The following is an 18539-nucleotide window of genomic DNA, read 5'->3' on the forward strand; positions in this document are numbered from 1 at the left end:
CTGCCATAAGGGTGGTGTCATCTGCACATCTGAGGTTATTGATATTTCTCCTGGCAATCTTGATTCCAGCTTGTGCTTCTTCCAGCCAAGCTTGGAGGAATTTGAGCATTAGCTTGCTAACATGTGAAATGAGTACAATTGTGCGGTAGTCTGAACATTCTTTGGCATTGCCCTTCTTTGGGATTGGATTGAAAACAAACCTTTTCCAGTCCTCTGGCCACTGCTGAGTGTTCTAAATTTGCTGGCAGCAAATTTTCTAAATTTGAGTGTAGCACTTTAACAGCACCATCTTTTAAGATTTCAAATAGGTCAGCTGGAATTTCATCACCTCCACTAGCTTTATTCATAGTAATGCTTCCTAAGGCCCATTTGACTTCACACTCCAGGATGTCTGGCTGTAGGTAAATGTTGGCAATTTGATCTCTGGTTCCTCTGTCTTTTCTAAATCCAGCTTGTACATCTGGAAGTTCTTGGTTCACATACTGTTGATGCCTATAACTACACCATAGTAGTTATCTGGGTCATGAAGATCTTTTTTGTATAGTTCTTCTGTGTATTCTTCTGGGGTTTCCCTGGTGGCTCAGAGGGTAAAGCATCTGCCTACAATGCAGGAGACCCAGGTTTGATCCCTAGGTTGGGAAGATCCCCTGGAGAAGGCAATGGCAACCCACTCCAGTACTCTTGCCTGGAAAACCCCATGGACTGAGATGCCTGGTAGGCTACAGTCCATGGGGTCGCAAAGAGTCGGACACAACTGAGCGACTTCACTTTCACTTTCTGTGTATTCTTGCCACCTCTTCTTAATATTTTCTCCTCCTGTTAGGTCCATACTGTTTCTGTCCTTTATTGTGCCCATCTTTGCATGAAGTGTTCCCTTGGTATCTCTAATTTTCTTGAAGAGATCTCTAGTCTTTCCCATTCTATTGTTTTCTTCTATTACTTTACACTATTCACTTAGGAAGGTTTTCTAATCTCTCCTTGCTATTCTTTGGAACTCTGCTTTCAAATGGGTATATATTTCCTTTTCTCCTTTGCCTTTTGATTCTCTTCTTTTCTCAGGTATTTGTCAGACATCCTCAGACAACCATTTTGCCTTTTTGCATTTCTTTTTCTTGGGGATGGTTTTGATCACTGTCTCTTGTACAATGTTACAAACCTTCTAAACTCTTTATTTTTATCTATGTTTCTTAATTGATGCCCTATTATGTATTAACCTATACTAGGCACTTTATACTTTCATTTAATACAATAACCTTTTGAAGTACAGTACAAATTTATTACTATTAACATGTTATAAATTAAGAAATGAAATCTCAGAAAGCTTAACTCACCCAAAATGCCAACTAGAAAGTGACAGAGTGGTCACACTCTAAAGCCCATGTACTCGGTACCATACTAACTGCATCTCTGATATTTACAGGTAATTTTTTTAAAATATAATATTCTTCTGTATTTTTTATTTTAATTCAAAGATACACTGCAGTTGTTCTCAACTATAGAAACCGACTCTGCTAAAACATCTCATTCCAAAAAACTTAAAAAAATTGAATTCCTCTCTGCTACTTAAATTACATGTGGTTACTATTGGATCAGATCAGATCAGATCAGATCAGTCGCTCAGCCGTGTCCGACTCTTTGCGACCCCATGAATCGCAGCACACCAGGCCTCCCTGTCCATCACCAACTCCCACAGTTCACTCAGACTCATGTCCATCGAGTCAGTGATGCCATCCAGCCATCTCATCCTCTGTCATCCCCTTCTCCTCCTGCCCCCAGTCCCTCCCAACATCAGAGTCTTTTCCAATGAGTCAACTCTTCGCATGAGGTGGCCAAAGTATTGGAGTTTCAGCTTCAGCATCATTCCTTCCAAAGAAATCCCAGGGCTGATCTCCTTCAGAATGGACTGGTTGGGTTTCCTTGTAGTCCAAGGGACTCTCAAGAGTCTTCTCCAACACCACAGTTCAAAAGCATCAATTCTTCAGCGCTCAGCCTTCTTCACAGTCCAACTCTCACATCCATACATGACCACAGGAAAAACCATAGCCTTGATCAGACGGGCCTTTGTTGGCAAAGTAGTGTCTCTGCTTTTGAATATGCTATCTAGGTTGGTCATAACTTTCCTTCCAAGGAGTAAGCGTCTTTTAATTTCATGGCTGCAGTCACCATCTGCAGTGATTTTGGAGCCCAGAAAAATAAAGTCTGACACTGTTTCCACCGTTTCCCCATCTATTTGCCATGAAGTGATGTGCCCGGATGCTATGATCTTCGTTTTCTGACTGCCTTGTATAATTATATTCCTATAGCAGGATGAGGGCATGGCAACCCATTCCAGTATTCTTGCCTGGAGAATCCCTATGGACAGAAGAGCCTGGTGGGCTACAGTCCATGGATTGCAAAGAGTTCAACATGACAGAACAACTAAGCACAGCAGTAAAACTAGGAAAAAAAAAATACAGATAGAGATTTTTGCATTTGGCTTACTGTAGAACAAGTTATATGACAAAGGCTGACAAAATTTTAACCTCATATTTTGAAGCAAGATTTACCATTTAACACAAATTGAACCAGACAGTCTTTTCAGGTTAAACCCAAACATAGCTATATCCCCTATTGGAGGAACTTCAACAGCTCAAGGCTGAAACTGCCACACCGTGCTTATTGTCAGTCCATTGTTATCCTGCCTTGTAGGCTCTGGAAGTGAATATTCTGCTACTTTGTGCAGTTGATGCTGAATGCTATGTCCAGTGAATTGGGGTCGCCCAGGGTCACCAATCAGTACTTGAGTTCTGTGGGTCTCAAAGCAGTTCTTCAGCCATTGAAGCAGACTGTCTGCAAGGTCTTCATCATAAAACATATCTCCAAGGACAACAATGTCCCACTTATCTTGTTCCAAATCCAAAATGTTTTTGATTAAAATGGGAAAAGGATTCAGTTGGTTCAACTCACAATTTAGTGTAATAGCCATTCCTGCAACTTTAAAAAAAAGGACATGGTGAATCGGTATATGCTAGGTTATTTTCATTTCCTACTGATTAAATAATTTTAGAGAATATCCAATAGGTTTTTTTTTCTCTTTTCTGTTGAAAGCTGTTTTTTTAGGTAAAGAAGCCTAAACTATAGGCTATTTCCTATAATGCTCAAATATATGACTATTCTGAAAACCAAACAATACCACACACCTGGAAAAGGAGAGGTTTTAAGGAATATTTGCTTATCTCAACAAGACCATTTAGAACTAACATCAAAAAAAGATGTCCTTGTCAACCTAGTGGGGTGAAATGTAAAACTAGAAGTCAAGAAATACCTGGAGTAACAGGCAAGTATGGCCTTGGACTACAAAATGAAGCAAGGCAGAGGCTAACAGAGTTTTGTCAAGAGAACACACTGGTCATAACAAACACCCTTTTCCAACAACACAAGAGACAACTCTACACATGGATATCACCAGATCATCATCATCATCACCAACACCAAAATCAGATTGATTATATTCTTTGCAGCTGAAGACTGAGAAGCTCTATACAGTCAGCAAAATCAAGACCTGAATCTGACTGTGGCTCAGACCATGAGCTCCTTATTGCAAAATTCAGGCTTAAATTGAAAAAGTAGGGAAAACCACTGGGTCATTCAGGTATGACCTAAGTCAAATCCCTTATAATTATATAGTGGAGGTGATGAATAGATTCAAGAGATTAGATCTGGTAGACAGAGTGCCTGAAGAACTACAGACAGAAGTTTGAAACATTGTACAGGAGGAAGTGACCAAAAGCAAAAGAAATGCAAGAAAGCAAAGTGGTTGTCTGAGAAGGTCTTACAAAAGGTTGAGGAAAGAAGAGAAGCAAAAGGCAAGGGAGAAAGGGAATGATAAACCCAACTGAACACAGAGTTCCAGAGAATAGCCAAGAGAGATAGGAAAGTCTTCTTAAATGAACAATGCAAATAGAGGGAAACAACAGAATAGAAAGACTGGAGATCTCAAAAAATTTGAGACATTAAGGGAACATTTCATGCAAGGATCGGCATGATAAAGGACAGAAATGGTAAGGACCTAACAAAAGCTGAAGAGATTAAGAAGAGGTGGCAAGAATACACCAAAGAACTATACAATAAAGGTCCAAATGACTCGAATAATGACAATGGTGTGGTCACTCACCTAGAGCCAGACATCTTAGAGTGTGAAGTCAAGTGGGCCTTAGGAAACATCACTATAAACAAAGCTAGTGGAGGTGATAGAATTCCAGCTGAGCTATTTCAAATCCTAAAAGATAATGCTGTTAAAGTGCTGCATTCAATGTGTCAGCAAATTTAAAAAACTCAGCAGTGGTCTCAGGACTGGAAAAGGTCAGTTTTCATTCCAATCCCAAAGAAGGGCAATGTCAAAGAACATTCAAACTACTGTAAAATTGCACTCATTTCACATGCTAATAAGATTATGTTCAAAATCCTTCAAGCTAGGCTTCAGCAGTCACTGAATGGAAAACTTCTAGATGTACAAGCTGGATTTCGAAAAGGCAGGGGAATTAGAGATCAAATTTCCAACATTCGTTGGGTCATAGAGAAAGCAAGGGAATTCCAGGAAAACATTTACTTCTGCTTTATTGGCTATGCTAAAGCTTTAAACTCTGTGGATCACAACAAACTATGGAAAATTCTTAAAGAAATGGGAATACCAAACCATCTTCCCTGTCTCCTGAGAAACCTGTATGTGGGTCAAGAAGCAGTAGTTACAACTGGACATGGAACAATGGACTGGTTCAAAATTGGGAAAGGAGTACACCAAAGCTGTATATTATCACCTTGCTTATGTAACTTCTATGCAGGGTACATCTTGTGAAATGCTGGGCTGGATGAAGCACAAGCTGGAATCAAGATTACTGGGGGAAATATCAATAACCTCAGAACAAAGCTAGTGGAGGTGATGGAATTCCAGTTGAGCTATTTAAAATCCTGAAAGATGAGGCTGTTAAAGTGCTGCACTCAATATGCCAGCAAATTTGGAAACTCAGCAGTGGCCACAGGACTGGAAAAGGTCAGTTTTCATTCCAATCCCAAAGAAAAGCAATGCCAAAGAATGCTCAAATTACCGCACAATTGCACTCATCTCACATGCTAGTAAAGTAATGCTCAAAATTCTCCAAGCCAGGCTTCAGCAATACGTCAACCATGAACTTTCAGATGTTCAAGCTGGTTTTAGAAAAGGCAGAGGAACCAGAGATCAATTGCCAACATCTGCTGGATCATGGAAAAAGCAAGAGAGTTCCAGGGAAACATCTATTTCTACTTTATTGACTATGCCAAAGCCTTTGACTGTGTGCATCACAATAAACTATGGAAAATTCTGAAAGAGATGGGAATACCAGACCACCTGACCTGCCTCTTAAGAAACCTATATGCAGGCCAGGAAGCAACAGTTAGAACTGGACACGGAACAACAGACTGATTCCAAATAGGAAAAGGAGTAAGTCAAGGCTATATATTGTCACCCTGCTTATTTAACTTATATGCAGAGTACATCATGAGAAACGCTGGGCTGGAAGAAGCACAAGCTGGAATCAAGATTGCCGGGAGAAATATCAATAACCAGATATGCAGATGACACCACCCTTATGGCAGAAAGTGAAGAGGAACTAAAAAGTCTCTTGATGAAAGTGAAAGATGAGAGTGAAAAAGTTGGCTTAAAGCTCAACGTTCAGAAAATGAAGATCATGGCGTCTGGTCCCATCACTTCATGGGAAATAGGTGGGGAAACAGTGGAAACAGGGTCAGACTTTATTTTTTTGGGCTCCAGAATCACTGCAGATGGTGATTGCAGCCATGAAATTAAAAGACGCTTACTCTTTGGAAGGAAAGTTATGACCAACCTAGATAGCATATTAAAAAGCAGAGACATTACTTTGCCAACAAAGGTCTGTCTAGTCAAGGCTATGGTTCTTCTCCATGTATGGATGTGAGAGTTGGACCATGAAGAAAGCTGAGCACCGCAGAATTGATGCTTTCAAACTGTGGTGTTGGAGAAGACTCATAAGAGTCCCTTGGACTGCAAGGAGATCCAACCAGTCCATCCTAAAGGAGATCAGTCCTGGGTGTTCATTGGAAGGACTGATGCTAAAGCTGAAACTCCAATACTTTGGCCACCTGATGCAAAGAGTTGACTCACTGGAAAAGACTCTGATGCTGGGAGGCACTGGGGGCAGGAGGAGAAGGTGGGGGCAGGAGGAGAAGGTGACGACAGGATGAGATGGCTAGATGGCATCACCAACTCTATGGACATGAGTTTGACTAAACTCTGGGAGTTGGTGATGGACAGGGAGGCCTGGCGTGCTGTGATTCATGGGGTTGCAAAGAGTCAGACATGACTGAGCAACTGAACTGACTGACTGACCACTCTAATGGCAGAAAGTAAAGAAGAACTGAAGAGCCTCTTGATGAAAGTGAAAGAGGAGAGTGAAAAAGTTGGCTTAAAGCTCAACATTCAGAAAAAAAAGATCATAGCATCTGGTCCCATCACTTCATGTCAAACAGAGGGTGAAAAGTGGAAGCAGTGACAGGTTTTATTTTCCTGGGCTCCAAGGTCACTGCTGATGGAGACTGCAGCCATGAAATTTTTTAAAATGCTTACTCCTTGGAAGGAAAGCTATAACAAACCTAGACAGTGTATTAAAAAGCAGAGACATCACAAAGCAAGAAAGGTCCATATAGTCAAAGGTATGGTTTTTCCAGTAGTCATGTATGGATTTGAGAGTTGGACTTTAAAGAAGGCTGAGCACTGAAGAATTGATGATTTTGAACTGTGGTGTTGGAGAAGAATCTTGAGAGTCCCTTGGACTGCAAGGAGATCAAACCAGTCCATCCTAAAGGAAATCAACCCTGCATATTCATTGGAAGTACTGATGGTGAAGCCCCAATATTTTGGCCACCTGATAGGAAGAGCCAACTCATTGGAAAAGACCCTGGTGCTGGGAAAGATTGAAGGCAAAAGGAGAAGGGGCAGCAGAGGATGAGATGGTTAGACAGCATCACCGACTCAACGGCCATAACTTTGAGCAAACTCTGGGAGACAATGAAGGACAGGGGAGCCTGGCGGGCTGCAGTCCATTGAGTCACAAAGAGTTGGACAACAATGAAGACTTTTGGTCTGTCATGGCTGTATAAGAGACAGGAAAACAAGGCTTATGTTTGAGCAGGATGACAACTTGGAACTGAGAGTCCTATATATAAGGCTCCTCAAGGGCTAGATCCTCAATGAAAGGGAAGACTAGAGAAAATCAGGTAAAATTAACACTTACCTGTCTCAACTTGGGTTCGAATGGAATAAAATCTCCCTCAAATGCCCAGGTCTATCTTCACTTGGGTTTTGGTCAAATAAACACTACCTACATATTTCAGGAAATCCCTAGCCCAGAGATGACCAACAGTAATTGTTCCCAGGTTGGTATCACTTTGGGATATCTGCCAGACACAAATACAAGTCCTCCTGTCAAAAATGCACCATTAACTCAGGCCTTACAGGGTTTCCACAGACAATGTCCCACTGAGTTCACCATATTAGATTATGAAATACAACATGGAAATGGCTTATGGTGTTGGAGCAACTGTAGATATTTATCCTGGAGGAAAAAAAAAAAGATGAGCTCAAAATGTTCAAAAATATGACACTTACTAGGGTCTATGTCATTGGCCAAGATCCTTAAGGCTCCACTCATCTTAGCAGCAATGGCTGTAGCTCCACATCCACTCCCAATATCTAACACAGATTTTCCTCTGACAACATCAGGATTATCCAAAAGATACCTAAATTAGAAAAGGGAAAATATAATCTAAGACAGATGGGAGGCCAGTAAGAGGTGTCCAATATTTTTTCTTTGGATTGATTGGACAAGGAAATAGTGAACCTTAGCAGAAGAATTCAGTCCAACATTGGCAAGTTTGGCCTGAATAGAGTGAGAAAAAAATGTCAGTTTTAAGAGCTGGGCAGAGATGGCAGAGAGAGGACCTAGTCATTTTGGTCTGTTACTTTACCAAGTGCAAAGAGCAGTTCCATACAACTGACTAATCATGCTTTTAAAGTCAACTTTTTAAAGTATTGAGCATTTACTACGAACCAGAAACCACCAACCACCAAAAATACAGACTGACAAAATACTGTTATAATCAGGACTCAGTAAGCTAGATCCAAAATTCACTGTCTCCTTTTCATTGTTCATCAGAAAGTGGTTTTACCTACAGCTTAAACTATATAAATATGACCTCTCTGGAAAGGTACCATCAAAGTCCAGTTCAACCAAAGAATGTGGACCTGGGCTAAGCAGTTACCAAACAAGTGAAGACGAATGGGCAAACAGTGAAATGATAAATGTCAACTGACACCTGACCTCACTACTGGAAAAATAAAGAGCAGAGGAAATTCCCTGGTGGTCCAGTGGTTAGGACTCCACATTTTCACTGCCAAGGGCCTATCCCTGAGATCCTGCGATCCAAAAAAAGACTAAGGAACAATGGCAAGGCAGGGGTGTAGTGCCCCATCTAAAGGGCACTGTTACCCATCTGGAGGTAACAGTTGCCACAACAGGAATTAGGTGTTAGCAGAGATTTGAATCTGATGTTAGCAGAGATCTTTTCTTTTTTTTTTGGCCATGTGTTTTGGCTTGCAGGATCTTAGTTCCCTGAATAGGGATTGAAGTTGGACCAGGCAGTGAAAGTGCCAAGTAACTCCCCAGAGATTCTTATTTTTCAATTGAAGTAAATTTTTACATGCTTCAAGTTTTAAATGATAGCAACTGATTGTTTAAAAGTTTATAAGTAAAACAAGTTTACAAAAACATATCCATTTTTTTAAAACAGAAAACACATCTGTGGATCACCAATTTGTGACCTCTGATTCAGTCTCTTAAGGAATCTGATTGCCCTTATATTTGGAGTTGACACACAATTTGCATAGGTATCACTTGCAAAGATATCACTTCTTTTTTTAAATGATACAAGTAAATATAGGAAAATTTGGCAACACAACAACCAGAAAATTGGAATTGATACCACCTGGAAAGTTTTCCAGAACTCAGGATTTTCCAAAAAAACTCTATGTTTGCATTTATTCATTTTGCATTTAAAACTATATACAAACTGGACTTCCCTGGCAGTCCAGTGGTTAAAACTCCATGCTTCCAGTACAGGGGATGCAGGTTCAATTCCTGGTCAGGGAACTAAGACCCCACACGCCACATAGCATGGGCAAATAAATAAATTTAAAAAACTAAATACAATCTGAGTTCTGCTAGACCATACCATTCCTGTGAAAGAGAAGTTCCTTATACATTTCCTTGATGTTCCTTGAAACATCAAGGCATTAAAAAATTAAATCATTTACCAATCTAAGAGCAAAGACTAGATTAAAATGCTGAAAGTTCTTGCATTTGTTTCAGCGACTGTTTTAATAAAAAGCATTGTGTGTATATGTGAGAAAATGTCCTAAAGAAGACCTTTGCAGTATGGGGAGTTGAAAGGGGGAACCTTAAAAATGCAGATTCAAGTCCACCTGGGTGATGTCCCAATCACTCATATCCCTCATTCTTTGGGTGCTTGGGAAAAGGCAGTGGTGGAGGAGCAACATTTACAGAATTAAACCAGGAGGAGTGGGGGGCTTTAAGTTCCACCAAGGATCTTCATGGGTATCACAAACCATGAATCTGAGAACAGCGTGAGATTTCTGGATCATTACCAGTTACCTAGGGTCTTGACAGCTGACCTAGGATTTCTCTTGGGGAGAGAACTATATATGGGGAAACACCTTGGTAAGCTTGGAATAGAAGGGAAAACCATGCAACAAAGCAACCCAGAACTGTTCCTAAACTCTAATAAAAGAATTTGGGTTTTTTGTTTTTTTTTTTTTTTTTTTTGAGGAACAGGGAGAATGTGGAGTTGGAAGGGACAGAAAAGAGAGGTGGTGAGGAGCCGTAAAGGTTCCCGCTTCACTTAAGGCCATACATACCTAGACAGGGCTTGGCCCCCTGGCCAGTAGATTGCCCAGTAAGGATCCCTGAGGGGCCACAAGTCAGCTCTCTCCCACCAGAACTTGCATCTGGGGGTCAAAAGCCGCAACCGGATTTCAGGGGTGAGGCTGCCACTGCTGGTGACTTCAGTGTTTTCTTCCAGGAAAGCTTTCATCTTAGGGTCCAAAAGGCTTCCAATTCCTCTCCAGGGGCAGTGACCCCAGGGAAACAAGGGGAAGCCACTGCTTCTCACAGCCTTCCAGAGGACAACATAGCGGTTCATGGGAAATGATGCAAACACTCTCCACCCTGGACTCAAAGCCATCAGTCTGGTCCCAAAGCACAGGTATGCTGGTGTTGCTCTTGATAAGAGCTGCTTCTCCTGGGGAAAGAGTTTGGTTGCCAAACTGATCTCAGCTGGACCTCTAAAAACATATTAATAATGAAAACTCTAACATTTCTAAATCCTATCACATAGTAAGAAAATATTAGTGTACCTCTGTAGCAGATGATGCACAAGTGCAAGTTCATTTTAGATGAAAGTTTTTTTGTGTTAATTTATAAAAATCCAATCTTCTAAAACATGCCTTTTCATTCTTTGTGAACAACAGAATCCTTTTAATAATTTAGAAAACCAAATATATAAGCATTTGATTTTGATAGAATCCTCAGGAACATTCCTGTTAGATAAAATAAGGTATACCCTTAACATTCTTTCATTCATTTAATAAATCATTTTCCTTTAAGCAGACACTGTTCTTGATAACCGTGAACAAAATAAACAAAAGCCCCTATCTTCAGGAAACTTAGATTCTAGTGATGGAATAGAGCAGGTCATCAGGGCAAACACAGTTCTTGCCTTTATGGAGTCTAGCCAAGAGTTACGCAGATTATCAAACGGTAACTGTGGTCAGAGACATATAAATTATACTGACTGGTCAATAAAGATAAGCCTAGCATATGGGGACTTTCCTGGTGGTCCAGTGGTTAAGAATCCACCTTTCAATGCAACAGATTCAATCCCCGGTCTGGGACTAAGACCGCTTGTCACAACTACTGAGTCCTCATGCTGTACAGTCCGTGCACCACAGCTAGAGAAGCCTGCCCACTGCAACAAAGACCCAGCCCAACCAAAAAAAAATAGCCCTAGTATAAAACATCAATGTAATTAAGATTGTTTTTTCCTAAAACAAACAAAAAATACTATGGATTTAATCGTAATAAAAGAATATCAAATCACTTTCTGTAAATACCTCTGATGAGTCATTTTCGCCAAACCTGGACTTAATAGAAAGACATTTTGATTAAGAATAAGTAGGAATGAGGAAGAGAAGTTTAAACACAAATTATACACCAAGTTGTTTGGAACCTTTGGCCTGTTCTGCATAAATATTTTAAATAGTCTTAAATTCACCCAAATATTTAGAGTTGTTCAGTTGCTAAGTCAAGTCCAACTCTTGCAACACCATGAACTGCAGCGCTTCCAGGCTTCCCTGTCCTCCAGAGTTTGCTCAAATTCATGACCCTTGAGTCAGTGATGCCATCCAACCATCTCATCCTCTGTCACCCCCTTCTCCTCCTGCCCTCAATCTTTCCCAGCATCAGGGTTTTTTCCAGTAAGTCAGCTCTCCCCATCAGGTGGCCAAAGTACTGAAACTTCAGCTTCAGCATCAGCATGAGTCCTTCCAATGAATATTCAGGTTTGATTTCCTTCAGGATTGACTGGTTTGATCTTGCTGTCCAAGGGTAGGGGCCCCAAACTCAAATGCCTACCTGGGGCCAGACTGGTGATAAATGAGTGATGCAGGCTGGTTGCTGATAACAGAGAGGCTGTGGCAAACTAGAAGGTGTTTCAAAACAGTCCAACGGAGCCAGCAAGCTGCAGCCTGTCCTGGGACATATGCCCAGATCTTTTCATTTTTCAAAATAATCCACAGGCTTCCCCGGCAGTCCAGTGGCTAAGACTCCCAACAAAGGGAGCACAATCCCTGCTCCTGGAACTAAGATTCCATCTGCTGCAAGTCCCCACCCGAAAAAAAAAAAAAATTCCCACTTTTAAACGCAGGAATTAATTAAAATGTCAACACAGAAGGAGGGTCAAAATGCCTGTCAGGCCACTAGTCTGTGAACTCGGGATAGATTTTAAGTGGGTGTCAGCCCACATTTATGCCCTTGTAATCACAGGCTCTCTTAACAGCCTGACCTCATTGGACTCATTGCGTAGGAAGGATTGGGTCAGCCCTTGAGTCTAAGGTTTAAAAAGAAAGCAGAGCAAATAGGAGACTATTTTGGACATAGTGTCATCCAAACCGATGCCGCCCCCTCCCACACCAAGCACCAATGAAGCATCTGTTATGAATATGTGATTAAGGGGGGAACACTGGGTATTTGGATTAATTAGTAAGAAAGTGAAAGTGAGTGAAGTCGCTCAGTCGTGTCCGACTCTTAGCGACCCCATGGACTACATCCCACCAGGCCCTCCGTCCATGGGATTTTCCAGGCAAGAGTACTGGAGTGGGGTGCCATTGCCTTCTCCGTTAACAGCGGCTAGGCATATTATATTTACTTGGAGCTGGTATACTTGGTGACAGCCTTAGTGCCCTCGGACGCGGCGTGCTTGGCCAGCTCCCCAGGTAGCAGCAAGACAGGTTTGGAGCTTTTGCAAGCTCCAAAAGCGTTAGCACCTTTTTTCCTCCGAGGAGGAAGGGAGTCAGCCTTAAAGGGGCAGGCACAGTCTTCCTTTTCTCCTTACCTGTCTGTGCTAACACCACCCTGGGGAGCAAAGCATAGGGCAAGTCAGTCACTTTGCCTTTGCGCCTCTTTTGGCGCTTTCTTTACAACTGCTCTCGGGATCCAGAATTCCCGGCGTCGCCGGCTACAGCACCCCTGGCCCCGCCCCTGCCCCGACCTCCTGCTCCGCCTTCCTTCCCGGCAGCGCTCTCTCCCTTCACCCGGGCTTCTTAAAGGGACAGAAGTGTGAAACCAGAGGGTGCCCTGACCTCGCTTGGAAAATAAGGGAATGTCAAATACTGATTTCTAAAAAATACGCTCTGAAGCCGTGGAGCATCTGCTTTGTGCCCATCACACTTCTAGGTACTGGGCATAGGGTGGTGAGCCAAATAGACACAGCAGAAATCCTTAATGACACATTCAGCTGAGATTAAATCATAATATGTCCTGATTATAAAAATTTTCATACACGTACAATCTTTTTTGTTTCTTTAATTGTAACTTGTCATTTCAATTAACGCTCACTGATTCTATTGTTAGTAATAATTCCTAATAGATATTCAAGATCTAGGGACTTCCCTGGCAATCCAGTGGTTAAGACTCTCATTATCCCAATGCAGGGGGCATGATCCCTTGTCTGAAAACTAAGATCCCACATGCCACACGGTGTGGCAAAAAAAAATCCAGATCGGTTTGTCTCAGGATTTTAGTGTTTAACCAGCTAATGTATTCTATCATAGAGACAGTTTTCAAATTGATCTTCTTTCCATTCCTCTTGCCTTGCCCTTAGATCTGCCTTATGATTGCTTGCCTGAATTCCTGCAACTGGTTTCTCTGCAATCCTGCCTTTTATATCCCATTCACTATTGTGCAATTTAAATGTTTTTTTCTGAAACTTTCATTCCATAGTCCAAAAAAAAAGGATTCCTACAAGATAAGCTAAGCAGATAAGCCAAGAGAAACAGACTGTAAGCCCTGAGAAGCAAACCTGGACTTTCTTTTCTATTGTTTGCTGTTGATTTTTTATTTTTATTTATTTATTTTTGTCACAGGGCAAAAATCTTAGTTCCTTGATAAGGGATTGAACCTGTGCTCCCTGCAGTGGAAGCCTGGAGTCTTAACCACAGGACAGCCAGGGAAGTCCCTTTTGTTCTTTTTAATTGAGAGAAAGAATTGTCTCTCTTTTATCAAAACTGACCCAAATGCAACCAAGCAGACCTGTCAATTGTTTGGTAACAACTGAGCTATCTATCTGACCTTGTGATTTTTGCCTTTAAATATCTGCCTACATCTCTGTACACGTTCCAATTCCCTAATAACTGGACACTCTTGCAAGTTAAAAAAAATAAATCTCATACTCAAATTTGCCTTTAAAGTTTTTTTTGAACAAGTTATTTAAGTATACTTATTAGCTGTGTGACCTTGGGCACATTATTAAACCTTCCTAATGAATGGGGATCAGGATATGCCACTGTAGCACAGGAATTGTTTTGAGTGAAAGAGATTTGAGTTTCTGAAATCTCTTATCTGCCTAAAGCAGACTCTCCCCAAAGAACTCAATTGTCATAAAAGCCCTCCTTGAAAACACCCTTAATCTTCTTGGACTTGAAAAGTGGACACCACACCCAAACAGACATTGTCTCAAGATTATCATATCTCTTATCTATTCTCCTAGTAAACCACTTATCTTTCCAAAATGTCATTCCTATAAGCTCTCTTTCCCTATCACCTATGATGGAATAAAATGTATGTTTTTTAAGGCAGGACAAGAAAATTTAAGCATAACACATGCCCTCCTGGACAGGGCTCTCCCTAATCTGCAATGTGCTTCTTCATTATACATTAACCAGACCTCCTCAAACAGAAATGTCTGCTCAACCATAAAGTTCGTTTTTCCCTTCTTCTGACGCCAGCAATGTGACTCCTTAGAAGATAACATTCCTTTCCTAATCCTGTAAGGGGTCATGGTGACCTGCTGCTCCCTTCCTACATGTAGGTCTGGACTTCATGTCTCTGCTGAACTGTAAAATGTCAGTGTACCAGTTTGATGAATGATCCTTTGTCTCAAAAATATATAAATGTGCTTTTGACTTCTAACCAAGGGGAACAGTCTGCAGAGTTATCTGACTGTCTCTAGTGTTATAGCCTTCAGGTTGGCTAGGGAAAAAAAAAAAAACCCTCTATTTCTTCTTTAGATTTACTATTAATTTTTCATCAACACCAACTGAGTTAGATATATAAATACAAAAATTTAACCACTCCCTATGAGCTAGTCATCACTGAATTCTCCTGTGTGTATAGTATGTGTTGCATATATAAACTTGGGTTTTTTTTTTTCTCCTGTTAATCTGTCTTTTGTGAGTTTAACTTACAAATCCCAGACAGTGAACATAAGAAGGTAAAGAAAAGCTTTACCTCCCCTACACTAAGTATCAGTTTTCTCATCTGTAAAATAATGATGATAATAACAATGTATTGAGAGGATTTAATGAGATAGAAAATAAAGTGCTTGGCACAGTTGCTGACATATCTGAACAGTGTGATTATCATTATTGAAACTATGGAGTTAGTGTTGGTATTAATAAGAAACAAGACTGGAAGATGAAGATCGGGTTTTCAGTGAAGAGCGACGGGATCAGATTTGAGTTTTAGAAAACAGTTTTAAACTGTGGGTATCAAAGAGAGAGGTTGGACTGAAGGAGACATCAGTTGAAGAACCTGGTGGTAACCCAAAGAAGAATTAATGAAGGCATGGGAAGAAATGGACACATTTGAGTGTGACTCAGCAAAAGCCATTGGCAGGACTTGGAGACCAATTAAATATGCTTGCTTAACCATGTGCGTGCGTGTGCTTAGTCACTCAGTGGTGTCCGACTTTGTGACCCCATGGACTGCACCCCGCCAGGCTCCTCTGTCCATGGGATTCTCCAGGAAAGATACTAAAGTGGGTTGCCATTCCCTTCTCCAGGGGATATTCCCAACCTAGGGATCGAACCCAGGCCTCCCTCATTGCAGGCAGATTCTTTACCGTCAGAGCCACCATGGTTAAGCTAGCTATGCTTAACCATAATGATAGACAATCCAAGGGCAAGATGTCATTTTTTTCTTTATCAGCTTGACCTGGGCTCTTAATCACCATGCTATTTGATCTCATTCTTCCCTGCTTGAAATCCTGTCTGACTTCCCAAGCAGTCAATATCAGAGCCAAATTCCTGATCACAGCTTCCTAAGCTCTTGGTAATCAGTCCCTGCTTACCTATCTTGCCTTTAGAAAACCCTTTCTCTCCTACACTTTGTTTTCTTGTAACAAGCCCTTGTCCTCTCACTTCATGCCTTGCTTCCAACAAAGTTACTGGGCCTACCACACATACATCCCCTCCTCACTGTCCCTAACCACCTCCTCATTTTTCAGAATGCAGCTCAGAGTTAAAGCCCTCAGAAACCATTCCCAACACACACACTGATCTTGACATTTCATTAGCTTCCTATGGGCATATCCAGCAAGAATACCATGCAAACTGTCATTTTCTGGCTCCTCTACTGGACTTAGAGGAAGACCATTTCATTCCTCTTTTATCTTCTGCCACAGTTAAGACATTCAATAAATTCAGTTAAGTGAAAGAAAAACCAAATAAAGAAGGAAATTAGCAAATATTACATATCAGTATCTCATTTCCAAATTTTATTTTTAACAGCTTTTTTGAGGTAGAATTGACATACAATAAATTTCACAAATTTCAAGTGTACACTTTAATGTCTTGCTGTGAAATTGTCCCCAAAATCAAGAGACTGAACATCTTCAGTCCCCTCTGTTACCCCTCCCTCTTGCCCTTCCGTACATCCTCTCCATCCTCAGTAGCCTCTGATCTGCTTTCTGTCAGTATAGTTTGCATTTTCTAGATATTTATGTAAATGCAGTTTTACAGTATGTACTCTTTTTTTTGGTCTTTTTTTTTCACTCATCATAATTATTTTGAGATTCATCTATGCTATTTCATGCATCAGTTATTCATTCCTTTTCATTGCAAAGTAATTTTCTATTGCATGTATATATTGTTGTTGCTGTGTTGTTCAGTTGCTAAGTTGTATTCAACTCTTTTCAACCCCCCGGACTACAGCACACTTAGCTTCCCTGTCCTTGACTATCTCCCAGAGTTTGCTCAGACTCATGTCCATTGAGTTGGTGATGCCATTCAACCATCTCATCCTCTGTCTCCCCCTTATTCTCCTGCCCTCATTCTTTCCCAGCATCAGGGTCTTTTCCAATGAGTCAGTTATTCCCATCAGGTGGCCAAAGTATTGGAGATTCAGCTTCAGCATCCATCCTTCTGATGAAGATTCAGGGTTGATTTCCTTTAGGATTGACTGAGTTCAAGGAATTCTCAGGAGTCTTCTCCAGCACAATTCAAAGCATCAATACTTCAGTGCTCAGCATTCTTTATGGTCCAACTCTCACATCCTACATGACTACTGGAAAAGCCAGTATGTATGTATAATATGTGTTTATTCATTTATCTGTTGATGAACAATCTGGGGGATTTTGTTTATTTACTATTACAAACAAAACTGCTGCAAACTCTTGTGCACTAGTCTTTGTATGTGCTCAGTCGCTTCAGTCATGTCTGACTTCATGCAACCCCATAGAATCCATGGGATTCTCCAGGCGAGAATACTGGAGTGGGTTGCCATTTCCTTCTCCAGGGGATCTTCCTGACCCAGGGATCAAACTTGTGTCTCTTATATGTCCTGCACTGGCAGCTGGGTTCTTTACCACTAGCATCACCTTCAGAGCCCCAAGTCTTTTATAGACATATGCTCTTTTTTTCATTGGGCAAATACTTAGGAGTGAAATGGCTAAGTCACACGGTGGTGTGATTAACTGCAAACCTCTTCCAAAAGGGTTGTCATTTTACATTTCAATCATCAGCGAATGAAAACCCCGGTCTTTCAAAGAGATGAGAAAAATAATTTCGTTTTTCTGGGTTGCTTCAGTTCAGTTCAGTCGCTCAGTCATATCCAACTCTTTGCAACCCCATGACTGCAGCATTCCAGGCCTCCCTGTCCATCACCAATTCCCGGAGTTTACTCAAACTCATGTCCATTGAGTCAGTGATGCCATCCAACCATCTCATCCTCTGTCATCCCCTTCTCCTCTCGCCTTCAATCTTTCCAAGCATCGGGGTCTTTTCAAATGAGTCAACTCTTCACATCAGGTGGCCAAAGTGTTGCTACCTATTCGTTTTACAATATGAAAACACCACTCACACCAAGAGTCTGAACATTTAGAAAAAACTTGAGTTGATGATACCCACAGTAAGTTCCTGCTTTGCTTTCTGCAGGGCACCTTTTAAAATAACAACTTAGAGGAAAGCCTGATTAAAGTTAGCAACCTCTGCCCAACCACCTGGAGTAACAGGTGCTTGCTACCCTGCTCTCCACTTCCTACTTACCTAGCTCTCCTTTTCCACAGCTCAACGTACCCCCCTTGCTTCTGGGATCTGGAAGTAATAATAAATCTTGTGATTCTACTTCCTTTGTGTGGGTATACTGAAACTGCATCTTCACTTAACATGACCCATGGGCTTCAGTTCCCCAAACTGGGAGCTTATTTGCTGAGGGAGCTACATACTGACCCTGAGTGACTTTTGCCCCTTCATTATTCAGGTCATAATTTACATATTCTTATATATGTGCATGTGTGCTTAGTCACTCAGTCATGTCCAACTCTTTGTGACCCAATGGACTGCAGCCCACCAGGCTCCTAGGTCCATGGGGATTCTCCAGGCAAGAATACTGCAGTGGGTTGCCATGCGCTCCTCCAGG

At 41.3% G+C, this 18539-nt stretch overlaps 1 protein-coding gene across 6 annotated transcripts; it reads right to left on the reverse strand.

Annotated features, from left to right (window-relative positions):
* Positions 1-2129: 2129 nt before the first annotated feature.
* Positions 2130-18212, reverse strand: METTL20 (methyltransferase like 20). 6 transcript variants are annotated; one of them, XM_010860596.1, is made up of 5 exons: positions 12739-12877; positions 10484-10601; positions 9986-10368; positions 7661-7791; positions 2130-2973 (listed from the first exon to the last, which is right to left on the reverse strand). In XM_010860596.1, exons 3-5 carry the CDS (start codon positions 10309-10311, stop codon positions 2630-2632), a joined length of 801 nt encoding a protein of 266 aa, XP_010858898.1. In that variant the 5' UTR covers positions 10312-10368; positions 10484-10601; positions 12739-12877; the 3' UTR covers positions 2130-2629. The 6 variants fall into 6 exon arrangements, with proteins under 6 accessions (XP_010858898.1, XP_010858896.1, XP_010858899.1 ...); XM_010860594.1 differs by having other exon boundaries at positions 10484-10666; XM_010860597.1 differs by lacking the exons at positions 10484-10601; positions 12739-12877 and adding an exon at positions 18167-18212.
* Positions 18213-18539: the final 327 nt, after the last annotated feature.

Source organism: Bison bison, unplaced genomic scaffold, assembly GCF_000754665.1.
Source record: "Bison bison bison isolate TAMUID 2011002044 unplaced genomic scaffold, Bison_UMD1.0 scf7180017864468, whole genome shotgun sequence".
NCBI lineage: Eukaryota > Metazoa > Chordata > Mammalia > Artiodactyla > Bovidae > Bison > Bison bison.

Excerpts from the sequence above, each read along its gene's own strand:
- METTL20 (XM_010860597.1), bottom strand. The coding sequence starts at position 10,311 with ATGGCTTTGAGTCCAGGGTGGAGAGTGTTTGCATCATTTCCCATGAAC. Across the intron at positions 7,792-9,985 it reads GGGGGCCAAGCCCTGTCTAG|GTATCTTTTGGATAATCCTG; the intron begins GTATGTATGGCC and ends TTTCTAATTTAG. Across the intron at positions 2,974-7,660 it reads GGCCAATGACATAGACCCTA|TTGCAGGAATGGCTATTACA; the intron begins GTAAGTGTCATA and ends TTTTTTTTAAAG.